Here is a 20,436-nt window from a genome sequence, read left to right on the forward strand (position 1 = left end):
ATAATCCAGGCTTGTAATCCAACTCAGCCAAGAAACCCATGGAAAAAAAACAAGGCCCAGGTGACCTATGAATCCAGGCAGTTATGGCTATGGGTGAAGAGTGTGTCAAGTGTGACTGACCTGCGTGCACCTCTGGTGCTATTCCCATGCTCTGAAGCAGTGCTTCAGTCTCTCTCCTCTTCTTTTCCAGATCAGAGTCATCCTGCGGCGCAGTAGGTTCTTTCTGCTGCTCCGCCTGACAGAGGGACACAGAATTATGCTTTAAGAAAAAATAAAAGACACCGCGAGAGACCTGAGACTTCCATGGAGGTTCGCTCTGTATACTGCCTAAGCTATAACAGAGTGGCTCAAACCTAAGACCTCAATCAGAACATTTGAAACTTGTAGCTTTACCTGGATCCTACAGTGGTTCTAATGCTTTCATGCCCATCAAATTTCAACAAAAAAGGTTTTACAGGATTTATTTAATTCGATTTGTTTTGTGTATAATATAAAATGTACCTCACTTCTTTAAATGTTGAACGGGGTGAATACTGACAAAAGGCACTATGTATCACACAGTTTGACCAAGGCACATGTACGCATAAGATTCGAAAACAGTTAAAATGCATATGTGGTTTAATTTTAGATGGAATATTGCCATATTTTGCAAAGTGAATTGAATGTGTATGAACCACCTGACATCTAAGAATAATCCAGGCTCAGACTGTACATTTGCCAGTATTTTTTTATTTATAAACTATATAATTGGTGGTCTTAACTGTCAGTTATGTAACAATAACTTCAAGTCTGCTGCTTCAGAAACAGACAAAAATGTTTGCTTAGTATAAACTGGATAAGTGTTGGGGCGGAAAAAAGGGGTAAACTTTTTTACAATGAATAACTTAGACAAATGTATAAATGCTTTTGTTTTCTAATATTATATATTGTATATTTGTTTAGGATATTAGCACTGAGCATTTTAGAACTGTAACAGAGAGTCCTTTTTCTTTTTTTTAAAACTATATTCTTCTTTAAACATGAATATATTTTGCCACAAGTTAATTCCTTTATTCATACTCAATAACCTCTTTTTTGGTCAGGGTGAATCCCAGGAACACAAGAGCAGCCTGGAGAGAAAGCTAGAACCCATGTACACAAATACACATAGAGGCAATTCAGCACAGACAATCAGAATGTGTTTGGGAGCTGAAATAAAGCCAGAGGAAACCTAAGCAGCCAATTAGAAGTTAAAATCTATTTACGCACCAAATGTGCCATTTCCCTCCCCTTTTGAGTAAACATATATAATGCTTCTTTATTTGCATACACTAATTCATTGAGACTGTTTTTTTTTTCATGCTACATATAATAATGTATACTTGGCACTGTATTATTAAAGCAAAACATGATTTTTAAGTAAAACATTCTCAGTCCTTTGTGAAATATTTGTGCCGTGCTGGCAGCATTTACTATTTACAGCTCAAAGCTGAGGGAAAAAAACTAAACAAAAAACATGGTATAACAGCTAACATGCCATGTCCAAAACTACAATCACACCGTTACAGTCCTATTGCACACTTCATATGTTATTCTCTTTCTGCTTTGAAAATCTTTTCACATATTTACTGGATGTATGTATATTTACATACATACATATTGTATTTGCACATACGCAAAAGTAGAAATAAGGGAATACATTAGTTGTGCGTGCACCAAAACAACAACGACAATTGTACAAACTGTGTGCTGGACATTCTGCCAGTTCTCACCTCTTTTTTCTTGCGTTCTTCCTCTTTTCTCTTCTTTTCCTCCCGTATTTGTGCAAGGCGCTGCTTCTTCCTCTCCAACTCTGCCTTTAGCTCGCTCTTATCCGACATGATGCTGCAGAACAGAAAACAACATGGAGTCGTTATGTGCTCTCAACATTTTGAGATTATATATAATAAACATTTCACACAAATCCAAAAGAAACACGTCTCACACGTCTCCTTCTGCACATAGATTAAAGTCATTTACACAAAGTTATTGCTGCATTCACACCAGCTTGCATATTACCATGTATTTCACAAAGGGATATTTAGGAAAATATGGGCAGCTCTAGACAGATCCACATTGTCCAGACAAGACAAAAACTTAAATATTTCCTCCACATGACGTTAAATTGGGAGAATGTTATCCCTTGACCCCAAAAACTGTCTAGCCACTCAGTCTACATGACCCAGGTATAACAAATTCCTATTTTCATTTCACACTGGTGGAGGGTTATTCCTGATGTTTTTTTTTTTGTTGTACAATAGCATGCTTATTTATTCTCTTAAGATCACACTGCAACTCGTGATTTAATGGGAGATTCAAAATATAAAGAAAGCACTGTTCTCCAGGCTCTGTGAGATTAGAAAAAAAACAAGGTTCTCACAATTTGTCATAGATCCTGCCAGAGCCTGATTATGGTTTTGATTTTTTGGTCTCCAGAAACATTTGTTTCCATTCATCATATAGTCATATATAATTTACTTCCGGCTTATACAAACGTCTCACTGCTCACAGTTTTACTCCTGATAAAACATAATAACCCTAGATATGATTAGAAAGTTGAGTAAGTTAAAAAAGAGCGACAATAATTCAACGTATATGATCCAGTGTAAGCACACAGCTCTTCTGTCAGACGGCTAACCCTCTAAAAGTGCCAGAGGCTGAAGCGGCCAATGTTTGCTCATTTCTTACAAAAAACAACCCAAAACAAAACAACGTGGCATGTCGATTTTCTACGCATTTCCATCGAAAATCTGCACCTTTCACTCAGTGTATATTCAAGTCCAGAGCTAGCTTACTAGCTTGGGCGGCACCTAGTTAGCAAAGTGACCACTAGAGGTTCGTGTGTGAACAATAACTCATCTGGTGGCGTAGCGCAATTCAACTGCTTCATCATAGCTTTAATTTTACATCGAACACACGCAGATATATTTAACATAGCAGTAAAATCACACCGGGTTTATCACTTCAACATGCAGCGACAACACTGACTGCCCGCGTTTCTGACTGATTAGCGAACGTTAGCTAACAAACCTGTCATTCATTGGAGATCGTGCACAGCTAACTTACTTACAAAACAACTATAGAATATAGGCAAAAACACAGCAGCAGCGTGAAGATAACTGTTTATATTTCCCGCAATGCAGTTAAAACAGGCAGAGACACTGACCCGATAACTGGTCTTTTTCTGATTTATCTCCAAAAACCGTTGTTATTGTTGGCACCGTCCACAGAACAGCTTCCGGGTATTAGAGCAATGATGACGGGAACCGAGAAGGTTCAAAATCGTATTATTACAACGCGTTACAATAAGCGATAGATGATAGATAGATAGATAGATAGATAGATAGATAGATAGATAGATAGATAGATAGATAGATAGATAGATAGATAGATAGATAGATAGATAGATAGATCAAGTCAACCCCGCAAGACGAATGGACACCGCATGTTTTAGCCCCCTTTCCATCATGTTTTCTAATAGCTCCCCCAGCTGTTGAACATAAAGGCTGTTTATAAAACAATTTCACAAATAATTGTTTATTTTTAAACAATTTTAATTTCCTTTTTTATTATTTAATGTTAAGAAAAGAAAATGGAAAATAAGATTCAAGTTTTGCCCTAATGAATATCTCATTTGCAGAAATAATAATAATTATTATATTATACATTGAAAATAGAGTAGATCAGTAGATCAGTTAGAGCTCATTTTGTTTGACGGTTTTTGTTATGTCCTGTTTTTTAAAACATTCCATCATGAACAACATGGTAATTAAATATTGCTCTACTTTCATGCATGCCAACTCGACCCCTGCTCACTACTATACTACTATACAATAAAATAATCGTGCATGTTCTATAAAAAAAAAAAAAAAAAAAAAACACGTTGTCAAAGTGATCAATAAAACGATATGGATAAAAATGTTTCTCGTCGAACAGTTTTGAAAGCTCTGCATAACCTTTGTGCACATTAATAGAAGCTAGAGACATGTTTACTAACGTAATGGATCTGCATGATGTTTTTGTTGTCAGGCATGTTGTGGGCTGACTGGCTGGTGACGCAGAGAGCTGAGTGTTCAGAGTGACGGAGAAGTGCGTGGACGCCAGAGCTCAGCAGCAGGGTAGTGTAAGCTGTAGTACACTAGTATGCAGTGGGAAGAGCTTTGGACTTATTATATTAAGACAGCTTTTCCGGATAGGACACCATACCCACGCTGCAGGAGATGTACAAATAATAAGGAGATAATGGCAAGGGTTTGTAACATGTAATAGGCCTCTTTCTCTCCAAATCGCGAGAGGTGAGTTTTTGGTTTGTTGGGCTCGGGTACAGAGTGACAGCTGCTCCCAGCTCACACCCCGGACACTTGTCTCCGAGCTTGGAGACAAGCTGAAGAAGAAGTTAGAGCCCCCATTAAAAAAACTTGAGCTCTGAGAAAATGGTGAGCTGTGCACATACAAGCTGGAATGACTAACATGAGTAGAAGGTGCAACTGCTGATCAAATCGCACATGAAGCAATAATTTGAGAACCCACAACTGACAAAATGAGGATTTTAAGGGCATCCATCGGGAAACTTGTTGATCACTACTCCAGGTTTTCGCCCTCACCCCTATCAATGAAACAGTTCATCGATTTTGGTAAGGTTCCTTCTCTCTCTCTCTCTCTCTCTCTCTCTCTCTCTCTCTCTCTCTCTCTCTCTCTCTCTCTCTCTCTCTCTCTCTCTCTCACACACACACACACACACACACACACACACACACTATCTGGAAACGTTTTAGATTAGGTTCAGAAAAAGCATGGGAGAAGATCTTGCTCTCTCAACTCGCACTAAATACAATACTCTGTGTGAAATATTGGTGTATTTTTAGTGTTTGTTTGTTTTTTTGGTCTCCTCCAGGTTCTGAAAATGCATGTGAGAAGACCGCGTTCAGGTTCCTCAGAGAGGAGCTGCCTGTTAGATTGGCCAACATTATGAAAGAGATCAACCTGCTGCCGGATAACTTGCTCAGGACGCCTTCAGTGGGCCTGGTGCAGAGCTGGTGAGTGCAGATCTCCTCGTGTTTCTTTATATCCGAAGCAAAACCAAGGACCCACCATCATCTCTTCCCCGCTTCCATAAACAACATTACATTAATGTCAAGCCCACCCTGTCAATTGAGGGGAGTCTAATGCTGTTTCATGCATTATGAGTTAATCACACTGTTGAAGAGTTGGATTCTCATGCTAAACTCGGCCAAAGGTGAAAAAAACTTGTTTATGAAGTATTTCTGTGCCAAACACATTCCTTCCAGGTTCCTAAAAGTGTCTGACTTTCCCCCCCGTATATGGCCCTTCATGATGTCATAAAGGGCGGAATTCATTATAAGGGAACTTCTTCCAGAATCGCACTCATCAACATGCTTCATTTAGTTATAGAAGTGATCAGCATCAATGTACAGGGGAATGTACTCGAAAAGAATGTCTCCAAATAAGTGTGTTCTTGAATGTGAGAGAAAAATAATCGTGCTTAGTATAATAACCTTGTTGCTGCTCTTGTTCTCATCTTTAGTGTTCTGGCTAAGGCCAGGTGGTTCCCACCCAAGATTCTACAGTGCATGGCCCTGTTCATGTGGTGAAGTCTTCTTGTTCCCTTAGCAGAGAAACAGCCCCAAAGCAGAATGTTTCCTCCTTCATGTATGACAGTGGGGATGATGTTCTTGGGGTCATATTTAGCATTTTTCCGCCTCCAAACAAGGCGAGCCGAGTTGATGCTAAAGAGCTAAAATCTGGTCTCATCTGAACACATCACATTCTCCTAAGCTTTCTCTGAATTATTAAGGTGTTCTATGGCAAACTTCAGATGGGCCAGTTCATGTCAGATACCTTGGTGTGTTACCAATGTTTTTTTGGTGACTGTGGTCCCAGCGCCCTTGAGATAATTAACAAGCTCCTCCCGTGTAATTCTGAGCGGATCCCTCACCTTTCTTAGAATTATCCTTACCCCATGATGTGAGATCTTGCATGGAGCTCCAGAGTGAGGAGATTGACTTATCTTGTATTTCTATCATTTTCAAATTATCATGCCAACAGTGGTCTCTTTCTTACCAAGCTTTTTGCTGATGGCCTTGTAACCCATTCCAGCCTTGTGCAGATCTACAATCTTGTCCCTGACATCCTTTTACAGCTCTTTGGTCCTTCCCATTGTGGTGGAGAGGTTTGAATGGAAGAGGTTGATTCTGTGACTGGTGTCTTTAATACCCATAATGAGTTGATATTAGGAGCTTTTACTTAAAAGGACAGGACTAATTTGGGTGTGGGGGAGTCTTTAATTTAATTTGCCCTTAAAGGGGATTCTGTACACACACTGAATAGGGACTGTACAATAACTGCTTAGCCTCTTGGAGAGTGCACCGGTTGTACAGTATTGAGTGTCATGGCCAGATGCTGCTTATAAAACCAAAAACAGGACCTGCTTTGGTTGGACATATTTGACTAACACTGATCTAACAGTTCTTGCACAGGAACACAGAATGCAACTTGTTTTGAAGCAGAAGTCTGCAAGAAGAATACAGAGTTGTTCACTGCATTATTTGAGTTATTACTGTATACCATTTGTGCTTCTTTGGATTTAATTTAATTTGTCATAATGGCAAGTTTTATTCCTTGTGCATCATGAATGCTTTCTGTTGGCAGGTACATCCAAAGTCTCTTAGATATACTAGAATTCAAAGAGCAAAATGCAAACAGTGAAAAAGTCATTTCTGAGTAAGTATTAAAATTTTATGTGGTTTTTCTTTTTTTTTTAATGTATGTATGTATCTTGTTTCCCAGCTTAATACGTCTAAACGATTCTTTATGCTTCTAGTTTCACCGGAGCAGTGATCAAGATCCTCAGCAGGCATAATGATGTGGTTCCCACAATGGCACAGGGAGTGGTAGAGTACAAGGAAGCATATGGTACTGATCATATAACAAGCCTTAACATGCAGTACTTCCTGGATCGCTTTTACATGAGCAGGATTTCCATCAGAATGCTCCTTAACCAGCACAGTAAGATTCTTCCCATAGCATTATTCTTCTGAACTTCAGTGTAAAAAAAAGAAAATTTCTTCAGGGTTTGTTTAAGCTTTTTTTGTTGTTGTTGTTGTTGTTCAATTGTGTTCATTGCAGCACTGCTTTTCGGAGGGAAGGTGCAGGTGAACCCAGCTCATCCTAAACAAATAGGCAGTATTGATCCTTGCTGTTGTGTCACTGATGTGATTAAAGGTAGGAGCCTAAGTGGAATTGATGCGTTACAATGACCAAAGTCAGCTGGATATGAGTGTGACATCATTCATGCCCTGTTTGGCTGCTGTTTTTTTTTTTTTTTTTTTTAAGCCAATACTTTCATTGGAATAAACAATAATTTCTTTCTCCAGATGCATATGAAAACGCTCGAGACTTATGCGACCGATACTACATAAACTCGCCAGAATTAAAACTAGAAGAATTCAATGGTATTACATTTAACACCTTCGCTGTCTGCCTGATAAGAAGAGCTTGGTGGATAAAGCAAAGAAAATAAATTTCTAAATTTGTCTTTGCAGGTAAAGACCCCAGCAAGCCCATAACTGTGGTTTATGTGCCATCTCATTTGTATCACATGGTGTTTGAACTGTTTAAGGTACTGTATGCACTTGCTGGCTTATTATACAGTAAAACATGGCATTCATTTTGAACTTTATTGTAAGCTAATCAAAAGTAAGCACAGGGCAATAGCTGAAAGCCTACACTGTGTCTTTGAGTTCAGTATGTTAGCCTTCTGTGCCATTTTAAGGCTTCTGGTCTAATAATATTCCCTGTGACTACTTCAGAATGCCATGCGAGCGACCATGGAGTTGTACGGTGACACTACGGAGTATCCTCCAGTTCATGTTAAGGTCATCCTGGGTGATGAAGATCTCACTGTGAAGGTACACACACTAAAAATGCACCAACACATGCTGATCTGCACCCATAGGCTTTTATTCATCCGTCTACTACAGTTTTGTTTATAATAATGTTAAATGCCTGTTTTCAGCCCTCGAATCTTTCCACATTTTGTCAAGTTTTATTTTGATTACCTTTGCAGTATTAATTATTTTTGAATTGCTGATACTACAATCCCAATTCAAAAGTTTGAACTCGGAGTAAATTGTAAATAAATACAGAATGCAATGATTTGCAAATCTCATGAATCTATATTTTATTCACAATAGAACATAGAAAATATATATCAAATGTTTATGTAAAAAAAAAAAAAAAAAGCTTAACCGATCTGTGAAAGACTGTCTACAAATTGTGGGACAAATGAACATAAAATTGCAAAACAGTTGAATATCTCATCAGTTGAACATGAACATGAGCAGCATGAACATGATCCACAAACGCAGCCATTCTCTCTGGGCCAAAGCTTATTTAAAATGTACTGAATCAAAGTGGATAACTGTTCTGTGGTCAGATAATTAAAAATTTTAATTTCTTTTTGGAAAGCACGTACACCACATCCTCCGGACTAAAGAGGAGAGGGACTATCTATCTTATCAGCACTCGGTTGCATTAATGTCTGTGGCTTGGGCAGCTTGCACATTTTGAAAGGCTTCATCAACGCTGAACAATTTATACAGGTTTTAGAACAACAAACGCTTCCATCCATCCAAAAAAAAAAAATTTTATTTATATTTGAGCAAGACAGTGCTTACTGCATCAATAACAATAGCATGACTTCATAGTAGAAGAGTCTGGGTAATTAACTGGCTTGCCTGCTAGTCTCCCTGCTTTTCACCATTTGGTGAATCAACATTGAACACAACATTGAACATGAAACAACATTCCTCTCCCAAAACTTCACCAACTGGCCTCCTCAGTTCCCAGATGTAAAAGGACAGATGATGTGATGCTACACAATTGTAAACCTGGCCTTGTCCCAACTTTTTTTAAACCTGTTGCAGCCATCAAATTCAAAATGACCCCCCCCATATACATTCTCAGTTTAAACATTAGATTTTTTTTGTTTTATTGTGAATGGAATATGGATTTGAGATTTGCAAATAATTGCATTGTTATTTAGTTTGCACATTTTCCCAGCTTTTTTGGAACTGGGGTTGTAAGAGTCCCTTACTTTTGTAGGTCAGTGATCTTGGAGGTGGGGTACCACTCAGGAAGATTGACAGGTTGTTCACCTACACATACTCCACTGCTCCAAAGCCTCGAATGGACACGTCCCGTGCAGCACCACTGGTCAGTTTATTTAGCCACTATCCTTTTGACTATGTTTTAGCTGTTTAAGTGCATGTACATGTTACAGTAAATCAAATCTGCCCTTAGGCTGGTTATGGCTACGGCCTGCCAATCTCCAGACTGTATGCCAGGTACTTCCAGGGGGAACTGCAGCTATACTCCATGGAGGGTCATGGCACGGATGCTGTTATATACATCAGAGTAAGAAAAAAAAACATATATTTTGTGTGCTTGTGAAAAATTTGAAAGTGAAAAAACATTGATCAGCAGCTGTGAATATTTTGTTGCATGTAATGCACACTTGTATTGAGGACAGTAATTGGATATTAAAATGTAAACTCTTTTTCTTAAAGGCACTTTCTACAGAATCCATCGAAAGGCTTCCGGTATATAACAAATCAGCATGGAAACATTACAAGGCCATCCATGAGGCAGATGACTGGTGTGTGCCAAGCAAAGAGCCCAAAGACATGAGCACCTTCCGCATCATATAGACATTCGGCACCAAAGGCAGGACACACAATGCGTGTTGAGATTATTAGATTGAATGTACAGCAGGATCATTTCTAGAAGAAAATGTAACTGCTAAAAGGAATTTTTCTTTTTTCTTTTTACTTTACACTGATTAACTGTATTGTGAATCAGCTCATATGAGCTATTAAGCATCTAGTGTCAGATCTCAGTGAGATCTTGTATTAGTCTGATTGAGGTGTTTGGGTGTCTATTGGTTACATGTTGTGTGTTAAAAAAAAAAACAAATCTGCAATTATATATATGTGTCAGTGCTTATCTCATAAATGTTATTACACATTTAACTATGATAACATTGAGTAATTGGAGCCTTTACTGGCTTGCTGACAGATGTAATGATGGCAGTAGCTAATTACTATACCATATTATAGCATGGGTGGATGTCAGGAATGCACTCATGCACCAGGGGGGGGAAAAAAAGGAAAAATAAATTTATTATTGCAGCTCATACACTCATACCAGAGAAATAACTGGATATTAAACTTTCCTCATGGTCTGACAAAATCCTGCATTGAAACAATAAAAATCCTTTTATACAGGAACTCTATTGGTACTTGGTCAGTTGTATAACTAATATTGAAGAGGAATCAAAGCAGGTGAAGACAGGAGAGGATACAAAAAGTGAATATTAATATCACACCAAAACTCAATTGGCTTCAATTCATAGTCTCAACTCCGTACCCTGCTTCGATCCTAAATCAGTGACAACCTTTACGATCTTGAGTTGGTCTACTAAGATCAGAGTAGAACCATAAACACACATGAACTGTAGCAACACAAAAAAATAAAAATAAAATCACTTTTTGCCGTTTACAAATCGCAAAATGGTCTTACACTACGAGCTATTCTACTCAGTAGAAAATGTGTCAAAGTTTAATCAGTAATTTTTTTTTTTTTTCTTCTGAAGTTAGTGTATAAAATATTTCATGTGTACATTTAAAAACCATGTCACCATTTGCCTCTTAAAAGAGAAATATAGTGCTTTCAGTTAAGGACTGTACAAAGTTCCAGCAAAGAAGGTTTATACAAGGGGACAGTCAACAGTTGTACTAATAAAATCTTTAAAAAGAAATATTCATTCCAAAATTAGTGGCATTTATATGTGAACAGCAGACTGTAGAAATACTCTCTTGTTGTGCACATAAAATAAAATAAACCTAGTTTGGTCTGCTAAAGGGGGCAGAGATTTCAACTAGATGTTTAGGAAATTGTCTAACATTTGGCAAGTTATACATTAAGCCCTTTAGGTTTCAAGCATCAGGTGAATAATCAGACTGTGTGAATTCACATTCTGCAGTTTTCTGGTATGAATGGTACTTATACATAAGGGTCAGACCAAATAAATGCCTGCTCTGCACATTAGTTTCTACTAATTAATGTCTGACTGATTTTACATATTGATTGATTTCCATATTGACTGCACTAACAAGTCTCACCTGCACCTAACTATAGAATTAAACAGCAAAGGGCTGTCAGCTGCCTGCTTGACACAAACCATTGTGCATCAATGCTTCAGAGAGAAGTAGAAAAAGGGAGAGAGAGAGAGATCAGGATGGCCTCAGCAGATAGAGTCATTGTTGCTTGGCATTCTACCACTTCGTCTGGATTCTTTGTCACGTTTCTCACGCTGTTTTTCCAGTTTCTCCTGGGCTTTTTTCATGTCCTTCAGCTTCTTCTTAATCGTGGCACGGTCAGTTTGGCTGGAGACCCCAAGCACCTGAACCAGAAATAAAGAAACAATTACAGGGATTTTAGAATTTCGGATTCATAACAAAACAGAATCTGCAAACCGAACCGAACCGAAATTCTGAGAAATGTTAAGATATGACTGAAAATGCTGACAAGAATATTAAACTAAAGCTCTGTGCCACTCACAGGGAGGACTTATTAAATCCTGCATACAGATGACAAAATCGCTGTCACACAGTCAGGCAACGTATTATTTTTATGAAACAGTATCAATATAAAATTATATAATAAAGAATATTGTTATTAATAATCAAACAATTCTTTGCAGTCTGTTTAGAGTGAGTTTTGCTTGCTAACCAGCTAAAAGGAAAAATATTAGGGCATTATTCAGACAATAATGCCAGTACAAAGTTTTTATTGATCTAATATGAATTCAAGCACTGTGATGAAGTCATACATGTGTAAATGTCCTGCGTTTGAAACTGGTTTTGATGCATCTCAGCCATTTTAAAACGATTGTTTTACTTATTTTAAAGTTTATTCCATTTTAAGCGTTTACCCACTTTTAGTCGCTCACTGTCCAGATTAATCAGCTGCAGCCCATCAACACCCTGTATAGTAAACTCAGGAGTGTATTGGTCCATGTTCATGCCCATCAGCCAATGGCACACCTGCTGAGTTGTCCACTCAGAGATTGGACGATTCTGCCACTGGTAGTCTTTTCCCACCGAGCAAGGCTCATTATCCAACGTCTAGAAGGATAAGCACAGATGTGCACACACAAATATCAATGTCTTTATGATCTTTATGACTCTGTAGCAATTTTAGCTACACTGTTAGGTGAAGATGTCCCTTTCAGAAACCTAGAACTATTAGCCATCTAAGAAAACTTTTTCCCTGCTAAAAGTGAAAAAGAAAAGAAAATGTAAAATTTTTTTCCATAACAATTGCATTTAGTATAGTGAGCACTTCAACCACACATGGGGGGAAAAAAATCCCACTTCCTGATAATCACAAAACAATCCACAATGCTGCAGCATAAACAGATTTTCTCTTTATATGCTTGGTGCAAACACAACTTTTTTTAATTCATGCACACCGATTTTTTTTTCAAGGCTTTTTGGCATGCAACATTAAGGGCAATATTTAGCTCTCACTGCTCATCATGTCACTTTAAATTAAATAAGCCAAGGAATGTTGATTCCGCCCATTTAGATCACACATGCACACATTTCTTTTAAATCAACAGGCAGATGTTTTCTACATTGAGTAGAGGGTGCAGAGTTGGGAAGGTGGAGTGGTGAGGGGGTCACAGTGCACCACTCACCTCACTGGAAGAGAAGGTTAAAGTGTGAGTTCGGCCTGAAAGGTTGGGCTCCATCACTAGCCCAGCTAACTCTGAAATGGGACTGCCCGGTTTTGAATCATCTAGCACTGGCGTGCTCTGGAACGGGGTGGGGAAAACACAACATACATAAGCTAATGATTTAAATGCAAAAATAGCAAGCGTTGTTCACCCAGTGTTGGACTGATTTCAACACATTGACTTGCGTGACAGAGAAAATACCCAGTCTAGAAAAACAAGCTGGCCTCACTGATGTACTGCAAAACAAAGCAGACACAGCTTCCAGACTGGAGTCATGCAATACAAACTAAATTTACATTCAACTCATGAAAAGTAAGAGTAATGGAATATTTTTCCGTTTTTTTTTTTTTACAGTAAAGATCATGTTCAAGAATCTGTGTGACCAATTCTGTCCACGAAGGCAATGTTCAACGAGACCAACCAGCAAGCACAACTAAAAGTACACCTCAATCAACAATTCTATATCTAATAAAACACAACTATGACATAAAAACGTATAAAAAAATTTTAACTCATGATGACGGACATAGTTAGGAAACAAAACAAAACAAAACAAACAAACAACAGACAATAGTGAAAACTATTAAATATGATTGAAGCCCACTTAGGATCACAACAGAAATATAAAGACATAGCCCTAGTAACATGCACTAAATAAAACACCCAACACAAATTACTACTGCTTTTTAGACGATATAAGTAGGGAATTATGGGAATTATGTTAGCTTTTATCTAGGAGTCAAGGTGAAATATACTGTACCAAATCTAAAGATCGACTGAACAGAGAGGACCAGGAAAGATTTGTCTGTTTGGAAAGAGGAATGTTAGTCAGTATCAGCACTGCTAGAATCATGGCCAGACAGCAAAAAAACAAGTTCCCAGAGTCATAGGTTTCAGGGGCTTGATCTCAGGCCTTGAATCTGAGCTGATCAGTTTAACATGGCTGATTGTGTGTGAAGGCCTGTGAAAGCTCCTTCTCTGTCACTCGCTTTCATCTAGTCATCCTAACTCCTGCCAAATGCCCGCCTTCTCTTTCAGCCTCTATTTTCTCTTTGTGTCTTATCATCTCTCAGGCTTTCTATCCCTTTATCACTCTTTATCACTTGTCTCTTCCTTTCCTTTCCTCCATTATGCTTTTCTCCTCCTCGTCGTCATCATAATTCCGTCTCATTAGTGAGGTCTGACGCACTTCCCTCTGTTACTTATCAGCCCTATTCTCGACCACTCCATCTTTCTTTTATACATTTATCTAACCTGACCTTAGTCCCATGCTGCCAGAAATGTCCAAATATTGCTTCCTATTTTGGCTATAAAGCAAACTGTAGTCTTGAGTGGTCAGGCATAAGCCAGAGATATCGCTCTCACATTCCATTATAAATATTCAACTTTCAACTATATTTAAAAATATATATTTATAAATGTAGAAATCCCAGGGGGTGACAATGCACTGTGATCCAAGCTTCCCTATAAGTAAATAAATGCCATTGTACTATTCACATGAATAATCATGTGGATGGAGTAGGAGATAATCTGAGACTAGTTCATTTTCACCAATACTCCTAAATATTATTTAGGAGTTCAACACTATTTAAAGCCCAAATAAGGAAACCAATTACAAATTTAACTGACAGCATAGCAAGTCTTTCTATAACTTCTGATTTGGTGAATTTTGTGTTTTTTCGATATTTAAACTTGCTTAATATTTATTTTGAATACAGAGATCCAACAGGATCAAATAAGGATAGTATCAAACAGCCACTCTTTCGACAGTGCAGACTTAAGAGCGCACTTCCTTTTGTACTTGAACAGTGTCTCAAAATAAACAACTACCTATTTGAATACTGGGGAAATGGGCACTGTACAGGTATGGTTCTAGAGATCTAGGTCTAGGTCTACTGCTAAAAAAAAAGAAATCCCCTAACCTTTGGTTTTCAGTCACTTACTCTGAACCCGAGATCCTAATTTGATCATTAAGACAAAAGTTTATGCAGCATCAAAACAAGCCTCAGTGACAAGAATCAGGTTTGGGTGGTCAATAAGCTACAACGGCAGTAATAGTGATAGTGTAATATGTTCACGTATGCTTTACGCTAAAGCAACCCAAACTACACTGCTAGAGGTTGTTCTAGTAAAATCTGTGATAGAAAGCAGAGAAATTTGACTGCACCTTGTTTTTGCGGTCCTGCTGTTCATTTAGTTCTGCTGCAGGGAGACTGCTGGTGGAAGATGAAGGCTCACGATCTTTCTCTTTGTCCTTATCACCAAACCAAGAGAACGGCATGCAAGTTGGGATGGAGGCCAAGGACTCTGAGGGGGAGATGTTCGGTCCTGAGTCTTCCAGCAGCTCTGCTGAGCCTCTGAACATGAGCACAGAAAGCAAATTAAGAACAAAAGCAAAAATGAAGTTGCCTTTTTTTTTCTTCTTCATTGGGAAAAATGTTACCATACACATTTCATTGTAAATATGTGTATTCTCTAGAACAGTCTTTATTAAAAAAAAAATTAATAAAATATATTTATTTAAATATTTATATATTTATTGTCACATATACAATACAGCACAGTGAAATTATTTTCTTCACATATCCCGACTTGTTCAGAAGGCTTCATTAAGGATTTACGGATTTTTTTTACTGATTTTTGGGGAGAATTAGCCATTAAGGACGATTTTGCATTTGCAAATATGTTCAGCTTTTAAAAATAATAATCAAGAAAACTAGTTAAAAATAAATAAATAAATAAATAAAAATTAAAAAAAAGGAAAAAATAGTAGTTAGATGTAATGCTGCTTTAAGGCTGGTGTCTACCTGCTGTCCAGTGATGCTCTCATTGCTTCTTTGTCATGTTTCTTGCCTTTCCCACCAGACTTCCTAAGCCCCCTAGAGAAGAACAGAATTCAGAGTCACAGGAAACCTGTTACTCATTGCTGATTACATTGGAGACTGTTGGAAATTTATTCCACTTACCCAAAATCAGGGAATCGCCTTTTAGATTTTCCTGCTCCATCACTGGGCTCTTCTAAAATACAAATATAAATAATAAAGATGTGTTTACTGATAAATGTGCAAATCACATGGTTATCAGTAACCTTTAAATGCTACAGTTTTACTACTTTTGTAACAGAATTAGTATGGAAAAAGTGTTTCCATACAGTAGACCAAATCACACTGGAGCAAAGTCACACACCTATTTTATATGCATCATGTTACCTTTAACCTCTTTGCCTTTTCCTTTGGACTCTCTCTTCTTGACATTTCGGAGAAAGCCAGAAGGGGAAGAGTCTTTTATTGGGGAAATGGACGGGTTCTCTGTACTTGTTCCAGGGGGAGACTGAGGGACGAAGAGCTCTGTGGTGCTTTTGGAGGTTCCAACAGGTCGGGCAGTGCTAAATTCCACCTTCTGGCCATTAGCTGACTGAGAAATGGGTACTGGCAGGGACAGACTATCCTGTAGTGACCTCCTGCGATGAGGAGGACTTTGAGGTCCCTCCTCTTCACCCTAAAGAGAGAGATAGAAAAAAGCTCTATCAGAACACATGGTGAATGTACGTGATTTGTATTCCATAAATAATTATTTTTTAATGGCCTTGCTATATTATTGCTACAAATTGTGTGAATTGCATTTATTAGATTATTTGTTGCAGACCTGAGGAAGGCATATTGAGGAGTTGCTAATTTCTCTGAGTTTATTCCGAGATGGTGGCTGCCGCCTGGACTTTTGGGCTAGCAGGCCTTTGGCCCGATGGGCACTAGTGTCCAAAAGCTTAGTCTCAGGCACAACTTCACTCCAGTCAGCATCTGAATAGTAAGTTGTGAAATACGAATGGCACAAATGTATGTGTAAAGTATCAGTAAGACACAGAGGCACAGCAGATCACATATCATTAATTTATTATAACAACTGATCCATACCAGTTCTGTGTGCTAGGCAAGATTTGATATATACTATTTAATTATAGAATATTCAAAAGTAATGCTAATGTTTCAAAATTCAATTCCAAAGCCCTCTCATTTCCGCTGACTCACTATTCAGTCAGCTCAGTATAAAATGTGACCATAAAAACAAGTAATTAATGCACCAGTACTTCAGTCATCTGGTACCATATTATTATCCTAACTCCGAAATGATCCTAAATCTTACAAATTTAAAAAGTAACAAAAAAAACAAAAAAACGCACTAGAAACTAAAATGACTGAGGTTCTTTTTTAGTAATCGTTTGATTAATAACTAATTCGATACAAATGAAAGATGCTCGTCCATACATACATATTTGGCAAACAGTGTTAAATTCACGTTTACCCAGTAGAAGCGAGTCTGCAGGTTTATTGTCTAAATCCATAGACCCTTTAGTGCATAATTCTGCTGTAGAGTCCTGAGGTTTTTCCAGAGCCTCGATCTACCCAAATACATAAATGAACAAATTAAAGATTAAGATTCAGGAAGAAATGGTGGGAGAGATACTTTAGTACCTCAACAGACTGCAACAACATTTCTTACCCTCTGCTGTAAGTTTTCAATCTGGACCTTGTAAGAGTTTTCTTTCTCCTCCAGAATATGCGCCAGTTCCTCCTCCCTCTTCACAAAGTCTGATTCTCTGCAGAACAGAATTAATTAAATGTCAGAAAAGCTATGAAAGCATTTTTCTTTATAAATATATGTGTCTCTTTTGAACCCTAGTGAACTCTACTTTTGCTGGTACTCCTTGAGCAATTTCTTGGCTTTGCTGTATTTCTTGTCCAGAGCTTCAAACTGGTTCTGAGAGTCCGAAAGCTGCTCATTAAGAGATTTGCAGAGAGCCTGAGCATCCAGCCAATTCTTCTCCATGTAGTTCATGCGTTCCGAGTTCTCCTCAATACATTTCTCCAGCTGCTCCTGCCGTTCCTCCCACACGGTTCGCGCTTTCTCGGACTCCTTCAGCTGAACAGCAACCATTCGTATATTGTTACAAAATTATAAAACATAGTTACATCTATTACAGGTTTCAGAATATTCCCACATGCCCTGAACTCTAAGATATGTCCAGCTCAGTGTATGAATTTTAAAATAAGTGCTAACAAGAACTTGAACTATCCTATCGCTCAAAATCTATACCGCGCATGTAAATTTAAACAACAAACTTAATGCCTGTATTTTGTGACAGATATGTATGCACTTTATTAGAAATATGAATTGGTTTTAAATTAATGCAGAATTACAAATTTAATTAAAAAGGTACAATACCTTTTGTTTGAGTTGATCAATATCAGCCTCAGCTATGCTGTGTTTTATCTGGAGCTAGGTGATAAAGAAAACTTACTGAAAACTGAATATTAGGAAAAGCTCACATTTCAGTAATTAGTGAGTAACTAACACTTTAAGTAATGTGATAAATGTGATATGTACAGGGTGTCCCCAAAGACAAAATGTTTCATACTTAAGCTTCTAAGGAACGCTGTCAAAGAGCGATGCGTAACACCAGATGTGTTCATAGGAGTTCATGTACATAAGTGGGTGTATGTTTACAAAAAAATGGATTATGCAGAGAATGTTTTGTAAATAGTTACATTTTGCACAAAAATTAAAATAAATAAATAAATAAAAAGAGAGTACATTTTCCATTTGGGACACTTTGTAGTTTGGCTTTGTTGCTATTTATCTTGATTACCTCTTTAAATTTGAAGCTGAGCTGAGTGGCATCCATATTCGAAGGCAGGAACATTCTTTCATTCTCTGGTAAATCATATAGCTCCACGGACCTCCTGCCAAAACTCGAGCTCACAATCCCATCTTCCTCTCCTTCATCCTCCTCGTAGTGTTCGTCCTGCAACAAGCATACAGTGACGTCACCGAGTGATTCATTCGAACGTGATGACAAGGGAAAAGCACACAGCAGGATATGCGTAATTCCCAGTTGTAAACAAGGAATCTTCCCAAGGCCTATATTCGATTAGTAGCTTACTATTATATATGGTTTCCAAATTTTCAGAGAGTCAAAAAATTCTATCTCTAGGTCTAGAATCTATCAGGCTTCAGGTAAAAATTGTACATAGAACAAACATACGCAGCAGTCGCTTGTTATCTGAGAACAATGAGCTTTAGTGTAATCTTCTGAACTCAAGGAAAAATAACAGCTAACACTCCTGCCCTTCTGCTTTGCATATTGCACATGACTACAGAGCAGAGAGCCATCTCTGCACAGACTTTCATGCAACAGAAACCAACATCACCTCAACCAGTCACTCCCCATTCAAATATGTCACAATATGCAAAAGATTTGCTCTCTGGTTTCAAAAAAACTGCCAAACAACTAATGCCTTTAAATGGATATAAACTTGTTTATATGTTCAATGTTTAAAAAATTTATAAAGCCGAGATTAACCTTTTTACCCCAACCAGTGAGATAAAGACAATATTAACTTTAGCTTTAGAAGGATGTTACAATGTTACTGTAACATCTCTGTGTCTGATTTGCCTGTGTGACCTAGTGAGGCCATCATGTGAAACGAGCTTCCAGACAACAAATAAACTACCCGCGAGTTCTGTCTGGTTAAATACAACTGCAAGCCTACTGGACGCACCTCCTCTGTGGACTGTTCGTATGGATCCTCCAGTCTCTGCTGCTGGTGTCTCTCCTGCTCCAGCGTCTCACTGATAAGCCGGGCCACTTCACTCTGGGTCCCCGGTTTCTCCCGACCAATCAGGAAGCTGCACATGTCACGACTGATAAGTTAGCAAGAAGGAAGTAGGTGGGTTTGACCTACTTACCACTACAAGGTGTGCAGTGGTCCTCAAGTTAGGTTACCGCCTCTGCACCTGCCTGTGGAGGTCGGGAGGTTGTACATGCTTGTCTGAGTCTGTGATGCTAGACTGATTGCAGCCTTAGCAAGATGTAATGGTGCAAACAAGGCAAGCTTGTTCATTATCGCTAGATATACTGTATGTGTGTGTCCCTCGTTTGCCCGTGGTCAACCATTAACATACCAAGCTGAGCTCTACAGATTACTGAGGCAGTGTGCGGGAGGCTGAGCAGCCCAGCAATTCCTTTAAGGTAAACTATAATTATATAATGTAATCAGTATTAAAATGTCTCAGCAAGCCCCACCTGTCTGCCTCCCAGATAGTTACTGTGGTACACACACAGAGCACACAGTGAAGTATCGGTTGCTGTCTCATGGAGGCACAAGATCAGCACTCACCAAACTGTTCCCTTTGTGTTCTTGAGGACTGTCGCAGCAAAGAGCTGGGTTACTCCTACAAGACTGATGCCGTCGACTTCTACAATCTGATCATTCACCTGGATCCTGAATATTAAAATAATAATAATAATAATTAATTTAATACAACCACACAACCCTATCATTAAAATCATCCATTGGTGTAGAATAGTATAAAGAGAATAAATCACTTTGGGATATTCTGTTATGGGGGGAAAAAAAGTCTACATTGGCATTGACAATGATTTTATTTGCCTAACACACCATCTACTGTTATGCTTAAACATCTAACAAACCATAATTAAATAATATCTCACTCATTATGCCCCATTACATTCCCTAAACCTGCATTCTGATCATGTCGTTTTTTTCCCCAGCATTTACATAATCACTCTATTACCACGT

At 38.2% G+C, this 20,436-nt stretch overlaps 3 protein-coding genes across 13 annotated transcripts in view; 1 reads left to right on the plus strand and 2 right to left on the minus strand.

Moving 5' to 3' along the window:
• The window catches only part of dync1i2a (dynein, cytoplasmic 1, intermediate chain 2a), a 31,509-nt gene extending 27,408 nt beyond the window's left edge, over window positions 1-4,101 (minus strand). Inside the window, exons 1-3 of one of the 2 annotated variants that reach the window (XM_083536731.1) lie at window positions 3,185-4,101; window positions 1,752-1,863; window positions 121-235 (exon numbers count right to left, since the gene is read on the minus strand). In XM_083536731.1, the coding sequence (XP_083392857.1) occupies window positions 121-235; window positions 1,752-1,859 (223 nt within the window). In that variant the 5' untranslated portion in view covers window positions 1,860-1,863; window positions 3,185-4,101. The remainder of the gene's footprint in view (window positions 1-120; window positions 236-1,751; window positions 1,864-3,184) is intronic. The other variant, XM_083536732.1, reaches the window with a different exon arrangement.
• Window positions 4,102-4,104: 3 nt separating this feature from the next.
• On the plus strand, window positions 4,105-10,011 carry pdk1 (pyruvate dehydrogenase kinase, isozyme 1). Its single transcript, XM_083536754.1, has 11 exons — window positions 4,105-4,652; window positions 4,913-5,054; window positions 6,688-6,759; window positions 6,860-7,044; window positions 7,165-7,260; window positions 7,413-7,490; window positions 7,581-7,657; window positions 7,848-7,946; window positions 9,142-9,252; window positions 9,340-9,453; window positions 9,606-10,011. Exons 1-11 carry the CDS (start codon window positions 4,559-4,561, stop codon window positions 9,744-9,746), a joined length of 1,209 nt encoding a protein of 402 aa, XP_083392880.1. The 5' UTR covers window positions 4,105-4,558; the 3' UTR covers window positions 9,747-10,011.
• Window positions 10,012-10,200: 189 nt separating this feature from the next.
• The window catches only part of ppp1r9ala (protein phosphatase 1 regulatory subunit 9A-like A), a 29,882-nt gene continuing 19,646 nt past the window's right edge, over window positions 10,201-20,436 (minus strand). For 2 of the 10 annotated variants that reach the window (XM_083536674.1, XM_083536676.1), the window contains exons 5-20: window positions 20,014-20,118; window positions 19,396-19,522; window positions 18,483-18,638; window positions 18,059-18,112; window positions 17,526-17,755; window positions 17,336-17,432; window positions 17,138-17,234; window positions 16,484-16,635; window positions 16,048-16,336; window positions 15,805-15,856; window positions 15,646-15,717; window positions 15,006-15,195; window positions 13,599-13,643; window positions 12,800-12,916; window positions 12,036-12,224; window positions 10,201-11,500 (exon numbers count right to left, since the gene is read on the minus strand). In XM_083536674.1, coding sequence (XP_083392800.1) covers window positions 11,342-11,500; window positions 12,036-12,224; window positions 12,800-12,916; window positions 13,599-13,643; window positions 15,006-15,195; window positions 15,646-15,717; window positions 15,805-15,856; window positions 16,048-16,336; window positions 16,484-16,635; window positions 17,138-17,234; window positions 17,336-17,432; window positions 17,526-17,755; window positions 18,059-18,112; window positions 18,483-18,638; window positions 19,396-19,522; window positions 20,014-20,118 — 2,131 coding nt within the window. In that variant the 3' untranslated portion in view covers window positions 10,201-11,341. The remainder of the gene's footprint in view (window positions 11,501-12,035; window positions 12,225-12,799; window positions 12,917-13,598; window positions 13,644-15,005; window positions 15,196-15,645; window positions 15,718-15,804; window positions 15,857-16,047; window positions 16,337-16,483; window positions 16,636-17,137; window positions 17,235-17,335; window positions 17,433-17,525; window positions 17,756-18,058; window positions 18,113-18,482; window positions 18,639-19,395; window positions 19,523-20,013; window positions 20,119-20,436) is intronic. The other 8 variants (XM_083536677.1, XM_083536678.1, XM_083536679.1 and 5 more) reach the window with 5 other exon arrangements.

This window comes from Silurus aristotelis (assembly GCF_946808225.1).
Source record: "Silurus aristotelis genome assembly, chromosome: 3".
Classification (NCBI taxonomy): domain Eukaryota; kingdom Metazoa; phylum Chordata; class Actinopteri; order Siluriformes; family Siluridae; genus Silurus; species Silurus aristotelis.